Below are 17,665 nucleotides of genomic sequence, written 5' to 3' on the forward strand. Positions count from 1 at the left end.
TTTTTTCTTTTTGCTTATGTGGTGCTGAGGAATCAAACCCAGGGCCTCATGCATGCAAGGCAAGTGCTCTATCACTGAGCCACCTTCCCAGCCCCGCCTAAATATATTTTAAGTGCTATTCTAGCACAGTAAAAATATTTTTCATATATTAGTTAATGTAATCCTACGATCACTCAGTAATATAGTTGGTAATATCTGTATATTACAGATAAGCAAACTTAGACTCAGGTTTAGTTCAGTGTTTTACAATTAGTACAAGAACTAGAGTTTGAAATTAGCTCTGATTTTAACTCTGCTTAGTTGTTTTGCAGCTGTGTATAGTATAGTTGTGAGCATGTTTTCTTTATTCTTCTGCCCTTATCCCAGAAATGAACTATCTTCTTGCAACTGATTTGTCCCTTGCTGATTTGAGATTGAGAGGCTCTAGGCTGGGCATGGTGGTACAGGTCTGAAATCCTAGCACTCCAGGGTCTGAGGGAGGAGAATGGAAAGTTCAAGGCTAGCCTGGGAACTATATAGTGAGGCCTTGTCTCAAAAAGCCAAGGGGTCGGGGTTATACCTCAGTAGAGTGTTTGGTTATCATAAGTATAGTTCTAGGTTTGATCCCCAGCATGAAGAAGATGGGGTAGAGAAAGAAGAGGGTTTGGTAGGTCTTCTCTTGGGAATGGCTATTCCAAATCGGTGGGCTAAACTTTTGAGAAAAAATTTTTACCTGTAACTTTGAGGCTTCAGGAACTGCCCTGTAACACATCCTGTTAGCATAATCAAATTCTTCTTTGAATGCCATAGTGAAATTGCCTCACAAAATCCCTTAATATTTTAATATATACTGTTGTTAACAATTTAGTTGTTCTAAGTCTAGATAAACTGCAAGTATCAGTAACAACTGACTCTTAATAATTTAGCAATAAAATTTGCATCAACTTATAGGATCCTATTTTGTCAGATACTTAACTAGGTCTCTAATGGGAAAATCAAATTTAACATAAGCTAGATTTCTGTTTTGTCAATTAGTGAAGTTGGATAATGGTCTGTGGTACACACACACACACACACACAAGTTGGATAATGGTCTGTGGTACACACACACACACACACACACACACACACACACACCCTGGGCACTCTCCCTCAGCTCAAGGCTAGCGGCTCTACCACTTGAGCCACAGCGCCACTTCCTGCTTTTTTCTTTTTGCTTATGTGGTGCTGAGGAATCGAACCCAGGGCCTCAGGCATTCAAGGCAAGCGCTCTACCACTGAGCCACCTTCCCAGCCCCCCCTAAGAATTTTTTATGGCATATCCTGATGTGTTCCATGTCTTAGTAGTCAGTGTGATAGAGTGGAGAGCACTCTCGATGGGGCCTGAGTTTACATGTACATACATGGCCAGGGGCCAGTTAATTTACTTCTCTGAACCTCTTTCATTCTCACAAGTAAATGAGAGTTGTGAAAATTAGAGAGGTAAAGCTTATAAAGCATATACCATAGAACTTGATGTTAGTTCATATTCAGAAATTGCTTCATTTAATAGTGGAAGATGAATGGAGGTGTGAAGAGTATGGCAAAGTCATAAGCAGGATAGATCACCCTTGCTTCTATTCCAGCCCTCTGCTGAAATCACTACATATTACAAGGAGTGCTAAGGTAAAGTCAAACTAGGAATTTCTGTAAAAGATTTCTCACCTGCCTGGCAAAACAACTGTACATTTTAGCTTAGACCTAGGATATTAGCTTTGACAGGAAGAAGCATATTTAAGGAGATTGTTAAATGCCTCAGATAGTGGTGACTCCCTTCCTTCCTGCCAGCCTGCCTTCCTGCCTTCCTGCCTTTCAGCCTTTCTTCCTTTCTTCCTCTTTACTTCTTCCTTCTTTCTTTTCATGCTGGATCTGGGTCTTGAACTCTGGGCCTTGAGTTTTTGTTTGACATTTTCTGCTCATAGTTGTATTCTACCATGTGAGCCACATCTCCAACTCCAGCTTTTTTGCTAATAAATTGGAGATGGAGGCTCATGGACTTTTCTTCCCATGAACCATTATCCTTAGATCTCACCCTCCTGAGTAACAAAAATTACAGGGGTGAGCCATGGTGCTGGGCTGGATCCCACTTTTTTAATTTTTTTTTGGTTGTGGGGCTTGAGCTCTGGGCCTGAACACTGTCTCTCAGCTCTTCAGCTCAAGGCAAGCGCTCTACCACTTGAGCCACAGTGCCACTTCTGGTTTTCTGGTGGTTTATTAGAGTCTTATGGACTTTCCTGCCAGGGCTGTCTTTGAACTGCAATCCTCAGATCTCAGCCTCCTGAGTAGCTAGAATTACAGGCGTGAGCCATCAGTGCCTGACAGTTTGTGTTTTTAAAACAAAGCAAAATGCCTTTTCTTGAATATTAGACCAAAAACTAAAAAACTTAAGGAAAGCAGTGACAGCAACTTAGCAACCTTGTACACATTTGCTCCTGTAGTTTATTCCCATAGGATACAGTAGCAGTATCTTACAGACATCTCTGGTGGCCAATGAAAAGCAGTTAAATTATCTTAAAATTTTTAAATGGAACTCTGACAGCCAATAAAAAATATTTTGGGTGGAAACTGTAACAACCTTTCGTTTGGTTTTAAGAACAGTTCTAAATTTGTAGTGCTGGGTTTTGGAAGCACATGAGGCTCATTGAATTTGCTAGGTGTATTTGCTGGGCATTTCCAACCCTTAAATTCTCTGTACTTTGAAGTGTAGAATCTGACCCCTGTTCTGCTTCTCAAGGTAACTTTAAAACAGGAAGTGTACAAAGGAGGTAACTGATGACGTGAACAGCCAATCATGGCTTTGTGTTCTTAGCTGATAAAGCAGCTCAGCCAATGGGACTGTGCTGGAGGCAAGGTTTGGTGTCAAATAGCAGGCTAGATTGAATGCCTTTGACTGTTAAAGTGGAAGGAGGCTGCAGGGCTTCATTGGAGCCTCGGAGTTTTTCACTGAGGCAGGGGTCAGCTGAAAGACAAAGAAAAATGGCGAATAGTTTGCTGGGGGGTGGGAGGACAGCTGTTCGGGTTTTCACTGGAGTGGACATTCCAGACTCAGGTTTCTGCATCTCCTGCTGTCTTTTGTTTCCTCCATCCTTTGGTGGGGGGAGGGATAGGAGTGACTTAAATTCTCCCTGTCCGAGGAGATATAAATAACTACATGTAAAATTAATGCAGTTCCCGGTAAGTTTAATTCTTTGTTTTGTGTTGAAATGGTAGAAACTGTTTAGTTTCAGAGTGTGGACAAGTTGCACTGTTTGAGAAAATGGCCACTTTACATTCCATGCATACCTTTTGGTGCACCTAGAATACCTTGCTCTGTTTAGATTTTGCATGTCCTTTTATCTAGGATTTCTTTTCCTTGTTGAACATCGGCAAGATCAGATACATGGAGGGCAAATCATTTTTCAGGGCACACAGAAGCAGAGCACTTTCTCTTTTCGTTGGGTAAACTTAACTGTTTTCCAAATAATTTTCCTTTGTTCAAGTGCACTGAAGCTTTCCTACAGAATAAGCTGAGTTGTTCTAGGAGTTTTTCTATTTTCATGCAATTTGATGACATCTGCATTTTCAGAGATAGAAGCCACACAGTTGCTATTTGAAATTTGTGTAAAAATATGATTTGCAACTGGTGCAGGTTCTAATGGTGAAGGCCCGCATACTAATGTGAATTTCTCCCATAACTTTCTTGATCTACCTGTCTCATTCAGAATTCTAGTATTAAGGACAGTTTTTGTTTTAAAATGAACATTTTAATTTATAATGCTGATTAGTAACACAGTTATATTGGCAGTGACAAAAGCAAATCTGTTTCTACAATTTCAAATGTTTTGTCAGGTGTTGATTTGGTTCTTTAAAAGGATATGAGAAAAATGCTTTTCATTTTCAGTATGAAATATTAAAATACTAATTTACATCCAGTCTGTAGAAAGTTAAGAGTATAGGCACCCTATCTTTTGCCCTTGATACCCTCCCCCCTACTCCCTGGGGATATGTATCTAATATAGATTGCTATTCAGTAACTAGTTAGTTCTTCCTAATAGTGAAATTGTCAATCCCAAGGACTAAGATCTGTTATAGGCTTTGTTTTAAAAAAACACTTCTTTGTTTTCTTTTTTGCAAACAAGAGAATGAAGGTCATTGGAACATTTCTGCAGCAGACTGTAGAGCAGGGAGGCAGCAGCATTCAGCCTCGGGATAGGGAAAAGGAGCAGGCCCTGTGTTAGACGAGAACTTTGGAGGGTGTTGATTTGCTTTCCCTTGAGTAAAAGATTTACTTGAAAGGATCCATTAGGGGCTTAGATTTTGGGCTCTCTGAGTTGGAATGGTGTAGCAGCCAAAGTTCCTGGATGCAGGCCTCTGTCGTTGCTCAGAAAAGTGACCTTGAAAGCTGCTGAGGAGTTGAAAGATTGAAGGACAAAGTTTATTTATATAGATTTGAACTGAAAAGCTCTGTTTAAGATGAAAAGAAACTGTACTTCTGATGTTCAAGTCCAGTGGTTACTGGAATCTATTACAGATTCATATTCAGAGTTTTTAAGCTGCAAGACAATAGGGCTGCATTCATTCTCTCTCCTACTCTTCTTTCCTCCCTCTCCTCAGCAGAAAAAATTAAATCCTGGTATGATAGTTGAGTGAACTGCCCATGAGATTCAGAATTCCTTGCACAGATTCCTTAGTGAATACCATTATTAGTGAAGAATGGTATTTTACAAGTTCAAAGTAGTTATGTTTGTGAAACTCCATTTGGGAGACTAAAATGCTAACAGTAAGAAAATGTTCATTCTGACAGTTTGAGTGTGACAAAAAAAGGGGTATGTGTTAAGCATTACAATTTAAGGGACAATTATTTAAGTTTAAATTTATTTTATAGACTTGAATTATATATTATTTGTGGTTTCAAGTCATTTATGATGTAAAAAACGGTTGTAGACACTGAGTGACTCCATTGGCTCCAGAAGAGGGCCCTGGAACAGGGGAGGTAAAAGTTTGAGGCCCAGATAAAACTCTTCATAAACTTGAGACTTTGTGGATTTAGCTGCTTAGAAAGACATCTAATCAACTCTTCATCTTTTAGGGATCATTTACTGTTATAGCATCTGCCCCTCTATCTGGAAAAATGCACATAGGTGTCCTATACAAAGTCTAGTGATTCTTCTGTTTATTGAATATCATTTATATGATCCTGTCACTAACACTTTAGACAGGTAAATATTTTCCAGAGAAATAATACAAACTTATTTTAAGAAAGAATATAGAAAGGCCTTCTAGAACAAATTGTTAATTTAGATTGGGGGATCACTGGATGTTGGGAGGAGGCTTAGATGTAGTCTGAGATTTGGTAACAGTAATTTGAGTCAGCATAGTACAAGCCATTTAAAGTCAAGCGTTCTGTGTTCAAGTTTCACTCAGCTCTGTTGCCCAGCTTTGTCAGTGTGGGCAAGTCAACCATTTAGTGTCAGCCTCCTCACATGTAAAATGGGACCTTCTTATTTTGTGGTGAATCTTGAAAGAGGTGTTATGTATGTCAATGTGCTTTTGCACTTTATGAATTACTGTATAAAATATTAGTTATTGATCCAAATTTATTGAGACAGTTAATGTTTATGGAGATACGTGTGGCATCAAACAAAAAATGCTGATATTTTAATATATTGACAAAGGAGTTTGTTTGCCACACATGGCTTCACCTGCCTATTCCTATCTGTTAATAAGGATCCTATGTATTTAATGCGTATGTTGAGAGCATTAAACTATCTTTCAAGATTCCTTTTTTGTGTGTATGTGCTAGTATGGTGGCTTAAGCTCAGGGCCTCACAATGATTAATTGGAGGAAGTCAATCTCCCAGACTTTGCAAAGTTCTATCCTCTGTTCTCAGCCTCTTGAGTAGCAGGTGTAAGTCACTGATACCTAGTGCCATCAAAATTCTTCTTCCCTTCCATTTCCTTTCCCCTACCCTTTTCCCCTTCCTTTTCCCTTTCACTTCTTTCCCTCTTTTCCTCCTTTCTCCCTTCTTTTTTTTCTTCCTCCCTTCTTGAATGTATGTGTGTGTGTGTGTGTGTGCATGCATGTGTGTGTGTGTGTGTGTGTGTGTGTTCCTGTTCTTGTTCCTGAGTGCTGTCCCCAAGCTATTTTGCTCATGGCTAGCACACTGCCACTTGAGCCAGAGCTCCACTTACAGCTTTTTGGTGGTTAATTGGAGATAAGAGTCTCAGATTTTCCTGCCTAGACTGGCTTTGAGCCATCATTCTCAGATCTCAGCCTCCTGAGTAGCTAGGATTACAGACAGGCCTGAGCTACCGGTGCCAACTTCCATCAAAATTCTTCAAAGAAGTATTTTAATCCCTTCATTCAAATTTAAGGGCATCCAAATAAGATAAAGTCAGAATGCTTAGAGTTAAGAACCTTTCAGAATAAAAACTGGAAGCCTGTTCTGATTAGATACTGAGATTTGCATTTTATATAATGCAAGTAAGTTATAATGGTTGCTGGTTTTTATCTAGCAGGGTGGGGTGGGGAGAAGGTGTGTGTTAGGGCACTAAGTATTTATTGGAGCTGTTTTTAGTTTACTTTGTGGTCTTACCTCCCTTCTGTCAGTGTTCAGGAGGAGGGCAGTCATAGCTAGGAGTGGTAGCAAGTAAGTAAATGTTGGAGTGAAGACTTTTTTTTTTTTTTTTTAAAAAAAAGGCCTCTCATTGAATTCTAAGCAGTAGCATGGATTTTGCACAGTTGATACTATGAGATGCATCTTTTTTTTTTTTTTGGGTCCGGTCGTGGGGCCTGAACTCTAAGCCTGGGCGCTGTCCCTCAGCTCTTCAGCTCAAGGCTAGCGCTCTACCACTTGAGCCATAGCACCACTTCTGGCTTTTTTCTTTTTGCTTATGTGGTGCTGAGGAATCGAACCCAGGGCCTCGAGCATGCAAGGCAAGTGCTCTACCACTGAGCCACCTTCCCAGCCCTGAGATGCATCTTTAAAATAAACAATGGAAACCTATGGAGATTTCTTACCCATGATAATTCTTTCGCACCCATTTTATTTGCCTAATGTTATTTATTTTTAGGACTTCTTGGCTTCTGTGCACTGTCCATACCCCCTCCCCCATAGTTTGTGATTCTGTCCTATTAAGTCACTTCCTCTTTGGTATTGTCAGTCTGCATTGATGTTTTATGTATTGTCATATTCAGACAGAAGAGTTTTTGCAAAGTTAGCATTAATCTTCCAAATAAAAGGCCAGTTCCAGGGATGCATATGTTTGGGAAAAGCAATCAAAAGAAGCTGTGAACTTTTGAATGGGTTTAATTAACCTAAAAAACATTCTTTATAGTCCCCCCCTTTTTTTTCTTTCTTTTTTTTTTTTTTTTTCAGTACTTGGGGTAGTACTCAGACCCTGGCATGCTAGCAAGCACTCTAACACAACACTAAGCTACACTCCTAGCCCCTAAAAAGCATTCTTGAAGGTAATCATGCTCATCTTCAATTATTTTTGTTAATCCCTATTATACTATCCTAATTAGGCTGATGGAAATCATTTAGGCAAGTGGTCTACCATGGAGCCATCTCTTTAAACATTTGGAATCATTTAGGGATCTAGTCTAGTTCCTTTCTTATAAAACAGAAATGGAGGCTCAGAGAGATCTGGTATTCTTGTTAAGATCTTTCAGCTTTTTAGTGACTGGCCTGTTCAAGATGAGAGATTCACCTTCCATGGAATTAATTGTATGTTTCTTTTATTCTGAGTTGTTTTTACTTTTTTTTGGGGGGGGGGGTTGGTCATGGAGCTTGAACTCTGGGCCTTGGTGCTGTCTCTGAGCTTTTCAACTCAAGGTGAGTGATCTGCACTTGAGCCACAGCATCACTTCTGGTTTTCTGTTGGTTAATTGGAGATAAGAGTCTTACGGACTTTTCCTGCCTGGGCTGGCTGTGAACTGTGATCCTCAGATCGCAGCCTCCTAAGTAGCTAGGATTACAGGCGTGAGCCACCAGCACCCGGTTATTGTTTTTACTTTTCATTTTGATGTTTCTCTTTCTTTTAGGGCATCTGTACAGATTTGCTATTTGGACACTGAGGAAAGGAGAGAAAATAGGCCATGAGGAGGATCAGAAGTCTACATGTAGAATCTTGTTGGTTAGAAATTTTGCTGTGACAGCAGACTTGGTGTCTCTTTTGGGATCTGAGGAACTCTTGCCTCAGCCAATTACTTATTCAGAAACATGAGAATCAGCAAGGAAGTTAATAGTGTCCACCTGGCTGAGGTGTCCCAGAGAGCTGGGTTACTTTTATGCATTACAAAGAAATAAATGATTATATAAAAACACCACCTGCACACCAGCTAGTAATTTTTTTATTTATTCAAGTTATTTATATAACTTGTGTAATATGTAAGTTCTGAAGTATATTGTGATTGAAAATTCTATAGACACAACTGGCTAGAATATACTTCATTTATGCTGGATGTTGGTGGCTGATGCCTATAATCCTAGTTACTGAGGATGCTGAGATCTGAGGATCACAGTTTGAATCCAGCCCGGGCAGAATGTCTCTGTGATAGGATAGACTCTTATCTTCAATTAACTACTCAAAAGCTGGAAGTGGCACTGTGGCTAAAGTTTGTAGAGCGCTAGCCTTGAGCACCAAAAAGCTCAGAGACAGCACCTAGGCCCTCAGTTCAAGCCCAAAATTGACCCCTCAAAAAGAATATACTTCATTTCTACATAGTGCAAAGTTTAGTTTCCTTTTAAATCTGTTCTTTCTGCAGTTTCAGTATTGGGGTCAGTTCTTCAAGATTTGGTCAGTTTTTTTTTTTTTTTTTGGTCCAGTAGTGGGGCCTGAACTCTGGGCCTGGACACTGTCCCTCAGCTCTTCAGCTCAAGGTTAGCGCTCTACCACTTGAGCCACAGCGCCACTTCCGGCTTTTTTCTTCTTTTTTTTGCTTATGTGGTGCTGAGGAATCGAACCCAGGGCCTCATGCATGCAAGGCAAGCGCTCTACCACTGAGCCATCTTCCCAGCCCCCCACGTCTGGTTTTTTGATGGTGAACCGGAAATAAGAGTCTCATGGATTTTCATGCTTGGGAGCTGGCTTTGAACCACAATCCTTACAGCTCAGCCTCCTGAGTAGCTAGGGCTACAGGAGTGGGCCTCCAGCACCCTACTTGTTCATTTCTCAGTATTAGTTTTATTAAAATTAGAGACTATCCTATTCAGGAATATACAACAAAATAAAAGTATTATTGTTAGCCCACATTTCCTCAGGGTACTCTGAGAAATGTGTGCATGATACATGGTCTTATGTAAGGGCACCAATATCAGCTTATATGTTAAATATACATAGGTTTAATGATGTTATTGTTTTCTCTGTATGCTTTAACATGTAAAAAATTAGAAATATTGCCCAAGAATCTGGTAAACATCACTTGAAGTTGTATTGGTATTTCCTTGAGATCTGTGTGCATGTGTGCAAACACGTGACCAAAACATGTACATTTCTAACCAGTGCTAAGATTATATTACATTTGAATTGCGTTGAATTTTATGTAACTGATAATAGTTTTGTGAAGTCTCAAATGGCAGCAACCTGGGCTGGGAATGGTGGCTTAGAGGTAGAGTGCTTGCCTAGCATGCATGAAGCCCTGGGTTTGATTCCTCAGTACCACATATACAGAAAAGGCTACAAGTGGTATACTGCTAGCCTTGACCAAAAGAAGCTCAGGGGCAGTGCCAAGGCCCTGAGTTCGAGCCCAGAACTGGCGAAAAAAAATAAAGACTCCCCCGCCCCCCCTCCAACAATGGCAAATCCAACCAGAAACATATATGTAGGAATTTAGCAGTATTTGCTTAGCAGAATTTATAGCCACATGATCCTGGTAATACCAATCAGTGAATAACATAAACAGTTTCAAGGGATGAGACACACACACATCTATATTCTTTAGTATAAGACACCTATGTTTAATTTTTAGACTCTGTATGTTGTAATTATCCTTAATAAAAAATAAAGTCAGTAAGAAACTTCACTAGAGAAATACTTGTAATTTTCTAGCCATTTTACATGGTTATTTATAGCCTGAACTTCATTTTTTTCTCTCTCCTGGTTGGCCAAATGTACATGTAGCAACTATAGGTAAACTATATAACAGTATGCAGAATTTATATGATGCACAGTACTTTACAGTTAATGAAGTGATTTTATAGTCATCCTCTTATTTGTAATTACTTAATGTAGGTAGGACAGAAGTTTATCATCCCTGTTTTGATGATGGATGGGTGAAGGAGGCTGAGCCTAGAGAGACAAGCCCTTTGCTCTGCATAGCACCTTGCTAATTAATGCATGTAAAAAGAGTCTGTAGATTTGTCTGTTTTATGCAACTTACTCCTTCCACCAGCTTTCCTTTTTCTGAGCTCACTCCTTGCACACGTTAAACCAGGTGCTCCTGGCTCATGCCTATAATCCTAGCTACTCCAGAAGCTGAGATCTGAGGGTTGTGGTTTGAAGCCAGCCCTGGCAGGAAAGTCTCTTAACCTCCAATAAACTACCAAAAAGCCAGAAGTGGAACTGTGGGCTCAAGTATTAGAGCACTAGCATTAAGCAAAAAGAAACTCAGGGATAGTGTATAAGGCCCGAGTTCAAGCCCTAGGATTGACACACCAAACAAAAAAGGCACACATTTAAAATAAAAGAAAAAATCTCCCCACAGTTCCCATAGCCATATATATATAACCATTTAACAGACTGACTATAGAATGGTCAAATACGTAGTACTGTTGAATTACTTTTGAAGTTTTGTCAAAAGAAGGGTGACCATAGCCACTCTTCAGAACAAAGCAATATACCAATTGATACTACAGAACATTACTAATGCTTTAGGAATTGTCTTTCTCAAATCCTAAATTCACTTCAGTGAAATAGTTAAGTGACCTCCAAAATAGATACACTGCAAGAATTAGGAATTTTGTAATATTCCTTGGCTATGCATATGCATGCTTTGGAAAGTTCCCCAATTTCTATTTAACCAGAAAGATTAGTATTTTTTAGATGCGTCATGGTATTCTTTTTTTTTTTTTTTTTGCCAGTCCTGGGGCTTGAACTCAGGGCCTGGACACTGTCCCTGACTGAGCTTCTTTTGCTCAAAGTTATCACTCTACCACTTGAGCCACAGTGCCACTTCTGGCTTTTTCTGTGTATGTGGCACTGAGGAATTAAACCAAGAACGTCATGCATGGTAGGCAAGCATTCTACTACTAAGCCACATTCCCATCCCTGAGTCATGGTATTCTTATTTAGTTGCTTTAGAGTTCTTGGTTGTGGTTTATAATCCTTCCTACCTACCTCTGGTGAGGTAGTTAAAGGAAATTTGATTACTTAGTGATGGCCACATAATTAAGATAACATTTTCACTATGTTTATGGTGTAGCAATAGTTGTAATTTTGGAACACTGTGTAGAACTTAGCCTGATGAAGTCCTGTAAGTGGGCAGCTATGGAACATCTCCAACAAGGGAATGGGGCAAAAGATATCTGTGCATTGTGGGGTTTCTGTTTCTAGGAGAATGAGCAGGAAAAGTAAAGGTAAAAAGTTTGGTGGGTTTGGTGGATTTATGTTCTAAATTGAGGTAATCCATAGGTTCTTAAACTACCAGTTCTAAAGGACAGTATTTGGTGATAAAGCATCAAATTGAGAATTAGGGGACGTAGGTTCAAATTTCAGCTCTGTCATATACTACCTTATGGCTGTGGTGGAGTCCTCCAATCTTTCTAGATAAAGTCTGCCATTAGAGAAAGTTTATACCTCTGCTCACTGCTTATGTGTTTGTAGTGTGAATAAAATGAGATAACATTAAGCTGTTTAAAAAAGTGTAAAAAGTACATATAAATGTTAGGAATTGGCCGTGGCTCATGCCTATATTCGTAGCTACTCAAGAGGCTGAGATTTGAGGATCATGGTTCAAAGCCAGCCCAGGCAAGAAGGTCCGTGAGACTTTTATCTCCAATTAACCACCAGAAAACCAGAAGTGGTGCTATGGATCAAGTGGTAGAGCGCTAGCCTTGAGCCGAAGAGCTGAGGGACAGGTTCCCAGGCCTAGTGTTCAAGACCCACGACCAACAAAAATAAATTCTTAGGAATTAGTGTTGCTGTGCATGGAGGTGGGAAATCATAGTATGTCTATGAATCAGCAGATTCTATATTGACAATTTATATACCACTTTGGTAGCTTTTTAACTGAAGGTCTGCTTTCCCACAGGTTTTAGACTGATTAACTAACCATCACAGTCTTCCATTTTCCAGTGAAACCTTTGACTAGATACTTGTCTATGTGTTTTCTAAAGTAGAACAGGGTTTCTCTCCATCACTTCTTTTTCTGTTTTCTTTTTTGGTGGCTCTAGGAAGTTGAACTCAGAGCCTTTTTTAAATTATTATTATTTTTATTTTTTGTCAGTCATGGGCTTGAACTCTTCAGACCACTTGAGCCACAGCTCCATTTCCAGTTTTCCGAGTGATTTATTGGAGATAAGAGTCTCACCGACTTTCCTGCCTAAGCTAGTTTTGATCCTCAGATCTCAGTCTCCTGAGTAGCTAGGATTACAGGCATGAGCCAGTGTGACAGCATCCAGCCAGAGTCTTGTTCTTTCTAGGCAGGTACTCTGGTATTTGAGCCATACCCCATCTCTTTTTTGCTTTATTTTTTAAAATAGGGTCTTGTGTTCACTGGCCTCCTGAGTATCTGGGGTGATAGGAATATACCACACACAGAACTCTTGGTTGCAGTAGTGGTAGTGGGATGTCTCCACTGTCTTTTGCATGGACTAGCTTTAAGCCTCCTCACAGGTAGCTGAAATTATAGACCTAAGCTACAGCACCCAGACTGTTATCATCACTCTTAATTTTACTTTTCCATTGGATTATTGCACAAAAGATTGCTTTACAGCTGAATATAAATACTGAAGAAGGGATGTCTTCATGTACAAGTTTCAAGAATGAGGCCAGGGATACTTGAAATATTACGACAGTTCTTGAGCTTGTTTTTGGCTATTCAGTAGATATGTATTGAACCCCACTTTCTGCAAGGCATATTTGCCTTGAGGATATGCTAGCAACAAAGATGGTGATGTAAGAACTAGGGAGAAAATAGGAGTTTGGAAATTTTAGGCCTAAAAAATAAAGTGTCAAAAAAAATAACTAGCCTGGCTCATGCTTGTAATTCTAAGTACTCAAGAGGCTGATATTTGAGGATGGAGTTATGAATCCAGCCTGGGTAAAAAGGTACACAAGACACTATCTCCAATTAACCAGCAAAATGCCAAACTGCAGGTGTAGCTCAAGTGATACAATACTAGCTTTGAGCAGAATGTTGAGTGAGAACGCAAAGCCCTAGTTCAAGCCCCAGTGCTGCTACAAAAATAAGCATTGATAATAGTAATATGCCATATAATTATAAAACACTACTTATAGAAATAGATTTGTTTTGTGCCAGGAATGGTTTCTTGTGGAGAAAAAAAAATTACGGAAGCTCATGAATGTGTATATTTAATTTTCTTAGCAAATTTCTTGCTAAAATTCTGTCCTAAAATACTTTTAAGTGTTGGTTATAATTCATCAGATAGTCTCAAAAATTAATACTTTCTGGAATGTTTCCTTTACCCAGTATCTTAGAGATAGAACCAGCTAGAGCTCTCTCCAAAGCTCAGACAGAATCTTTAAGCAATGGGGCCAGGTAGGACAGGGTAGAGTAGGAAGCTGGGCTCCAGGTTTTGATTCCTTCCTCAAGATAAAACAGCCATATATTCCTACTTCATAGAAGACTGAGGTGTTACGAAAGACATGGTTTAAGTAAGAATTTATATGTTTTTGAATCAGAGTCTAGAGGGAAAACTTGCATAGCCTGATCGTTGATGTTCACAAAGGATTTAAACTTGAAGCATTCCTAGTCATTGTTAACTTTAATTCTTTGCTTACTTGAAACTAAAACATTTGTTCTAACTTTAAGACAAATTAGGTTGAAAGGGATTTAAAGTTTATTTCATATTTATAAAAGCCAAAAGACAGGAGAAGTCTTTTCTCTGTTTTTAATAGGTATTTTTATACATCTGCAGCTGGACTTTTTTTTTTTTTTTTTTTTGGTCTTTTGGTATTGGGGATGGAACTCAGAATGTTGCACTTGCTAGGCAAGTGCTTTGCCACTGAGGTACATCCCAGCCCTGAAGCTGGGCTTTTAAGGAAACTTTTTTTTTTTTTGGGTCGGTCGTGGGGCCTGAACTCTGGGCCTAGGCGCTGTCCCTCAGCTCTTCAGCTCAAGGCTAGCGCTCTACCACTTGAGTGTCAGCCCCACTTCCAGCTTATTTCTGCTTATGTGGTGCTGAGGAATGGAACCCAGGGCCTCATGCATGGAAGGCAAGCACTCTACCACTGAGCCACCTTCCCAGCCCCTTAAGGAAACATTTTAAAAACAAAGTAAGTAGTCTAAATAAAAAAGAAAAAGCAGTTGCTTATGTTGTTGCTACAGTACCTTTTTTTTATTGTCAAGGTGATGTACAGAGGGGTTACAGTTACATAAGTAGAGTGATGAGAACAGTTCTTGTCAAACTTGTTATCTCTTCCCTCAATTTTCTCCCCAACACCCCCCCCGCAAGTTGTACAGATCATTTCCAACATATTGTCTTGTGTGTATCATTGTTGCATTGGATCCCCCCTTGTCTTTTGTCTCACCATTCTGTTATTCCCCTTCTCTTCCCTAATTTAGTACTTTATTTTTATAGCTTAGTTTCTTTTTTAAAGATTTATTGTTAGTATAAAAGTGATGTGCACTTACATAAGTCAGATAAAGAGTATGTTTCTTTTAGGAAAATGTCACCCTTCCTTCACTCTCAGTTTTTCCCTCCCAACCCCACCCACATGTTGTATTCATTTTCAACATACTGTCCAGTGAGTACCATTGTTGTATTGTTTACCAGCTGTAGTACTTTAAAGAGAATTGTTGGTCCTTAGGTTTGGTACTGCTTCTGGGAATGTTCTGGCACTGAGCTGAGAAGCTGGATGCTTTTTGAGGCTGTCCAACTATATTTTTCTATTTGTTGTAAATGATGAATAGTGGCCCTAGAAAGTAATTTGCCCAAGATCCCAGCAAGTTAGCTGAAGCCCCTAGGTCCAATACATTTTCTTTTCCTTGTACTTTACTGCCCTCCACTGTTCACATCTAAGTATTCATAGGTGCTGTTGACCAGCCTAGAATCATGGCAAGGGGAAGGTTAAAGCAAAAAAATGGACAGAGAGATAGGGAATGTAGGCCTGGGGGGTTATGCCTATAGATCTAACACTAGCAGGCTGAGATGGGAGGATCACTGAGCCCATTAAGTTCAAAACCAACCCTGGACATAAGATGACTTACCTTCACGGAAGGAAGAGGAGAAAATGAATATGAATGAATCAGAAGAGAGATGCTTATGGGATATGATAGAGTGCTTCCATCATCTCTTCTTCTGTGTTGGCTACAGAGATGATGGGAACAAGTAGATAAAAATAATTCATTTGGATCCAAGCTGAGAATACACATCTCTGAACAGTTTGAATGTACAGTAACAAAAAGCGAAAATGAACAAGTAATATTGAGTAACACAATTTCAGAGCTTTTGCATTCTTACTCTACTATGTAATGAATTGTGACCTGAAGCAAGTAACTTCAAAGTACCCTAGCCTCGAACCTTAGGTATTAAATCAGAATGATACTGTTGATATTTATTATAAAATTATCACTGAGATCAGTAAAAACCAAAGTGAGTCTTTACAGTGAGTATAATATATATGGCAAATAATTTTTTCTTGGGGGGGTCTGGTCATGGGGCCTGAACTCTGGGCCTGGGCGCTGTCCCTCAGCTCTTTAGCTCAAGGATAGCGCTCTACCACTTGAGCCACAGCACCACTTCCGGGTTTTTTCTTTTTTGCTTATGTGGTGCTAAGGAATCAAACCTAGGGCCTCAGGCATGCAAGGCAAGCACTCTACCACTGAGCCACCTTCCCAGCCCCCAAAATGTCCTAGTCCTTTTTCTTTTCTTTTCTTTTCTTTTTTTTGTTGTGGGGCTTGAACTCTGGGCTTGGGCGCTGTCCCTGCGCTCAGCTCTTCAGCTCAAGGCAAGCGCTCTACCGCTTGAGCCACAACACCACTTCCTATGACAAATAATTTTTAAAGCTCTTAAGTTGTCATCTTTGACATATTCTTTAGAATTATACTTCTCCCTTCTAAACACTGAAAGACATCCTGCCAGAAACTGGGCAAGATGTTGTTTGTAAGTCTTAGAAGGGACCATGAAGCAAAATGGCTGTTTGTTCTAGGACACAACTTAACCTAGGCCACAACTCAATTTCTTCCAGCTTACCTCAAAATTCCCTTTCAGTTTCAGGGCCTGAAAAACTAGTTACTCTCCATTCTTCCTGAAAAACTTTATTTATTGTCATTTGGCTGGAGGGTCAAAGATACTGAAATTTCTTGTTGTGGGGCAGAGAAGATGGCCCAATTCAATATTTTATGTGTTTGCCAGTCTTGGGGCTTGAACTTAGTGCCTGGGCCCTGTCCCTTAGGTTTTCTACTCAAAGCTAGACCACCTGAGGCGCAGCTCCATTTCTTGCTTTTTGATGGCTTATTGAAGATAAGAGTCTCAGGGACTTTCCTTCCCCAGCTGGCTTCAAACTGTAATCCTTAGATTTCAGCCTCCTGAGTAGCTAGGATTACAGCTGTGAGCCACTAGTTCCCAGGTCCCAACTTACTCTTAATTTAGGCAAGCTTCACAACTTTTGGCACCTAACAGTATTCTAAATAATATTTGATTTTTTTTCACTATGGAGTAAGATCATACTTATGGCTTTGTATGTTATGTGGTTTATGTTGTAATGCAGCAACATAAATAAGTGAGAGTTGTTATCTTCTAGGGAAATTTCATTCACAAAAACATTGCAGAGCCTTATTTCTCTAGTGGACTATAGTTTTGGGGCTCAAGCTTTTAACATTCTTAACTATCTATACTTTTTTGGGTCCAGTCGTGGGGCCTGAGTTCTGGGCCTGGGCACTGTCCCTCAGCTCTTCAGCTCAAGGCTAGTATGCTACCACTTGAGCCATAGCACCACTTCTGGCTTTTTTTTTCTGCTTATGTGGTGCTGAGGAATCAAACTTAGGGCTTCATGCATACAAGGTAAGCGCTCTACCACTGAGCCACCTTCCCAGCCCCTATACTTTTTTTTTTTTGGTCGGTCATGAATTCGGCCTGAGTACTGCCCTTCATCTCTTTAACTCAAGGCTAGCACTCTATCACTTGAGCCACTCCCACTTCCAGCTTTTTCTGCTTATGTGGTGCTGAGGAATTGAACCCATGGTCTCATGCATGCAAGGCAAACACTACCACTGAGCCACCCTCCTAGCTCTATTTATACCTTTTATATCATCCTACAAAATGTTAATTGTATTTTACTGCTGTCATAAATGCAGAATCGTTCATTCATGAAGGGATGAGAAAGTTGTGGTGAATAGATGCCAATTTTTACTCCACAGAAACAAAATTTGAAATGTTCTATCCGTACCTTTTTCTTTTTTTTTGGTCGGTCGTGGGGCTTGAACTCTGGGCCTGGGCGCTGTCCCTCAGCTCTTCAGCTCAAGGCGAGCGCTCTACCACTT

At 39.9% G+C, this 17,665-nt stretch overlaps 1 protein-coding gene across 3 annotated transcripts in view; it reads left to right on the forward strand.

Annotated features, from left to right (window-relative positions):
- The window catches only part of Nfyc (nuclear transcription factor Y, gamma), an 84,344-nt gene that overhangs the window by 33,915 nt on the left and 32,764 nt on the right, over nucleotides 1-17,665 (forward strand). The window contains exon 1 of one of the 3 annotated variants that reach the window (XM_013016912.1): nucleotides 2,937-3,067. The exons of 1 other annotated variant lie outside the window; for it this stretch is intronic. In XM_013016912.1, coding sequence (XP_012872366.1) covers nucleotides 2,995-3,067 — 73 coding nt within the window. In that variant the 5' untranslated portion in view covers nucleotides 2,937-2,994. One more of the 3 variants, XM_013016914.1, reaches the window with a different exon arrangement.

The sequence above is a fragment of the Dipodomys ordii genome, unplaced genomic scaffold (assembly GCF_000151885.1).
Source record: "Dipodomys ordii isolate 6190 unplaced genomic scaffold, Dord_2.0 Scaffold33, whole genome shotgun sequence".
NCBI classification, from domain to species: Eukaryota; Metazoa; Chordata; class Mammalia; order Rodentia; family Heteromyidae; genus Dipodomys; species Dipodomys ordii.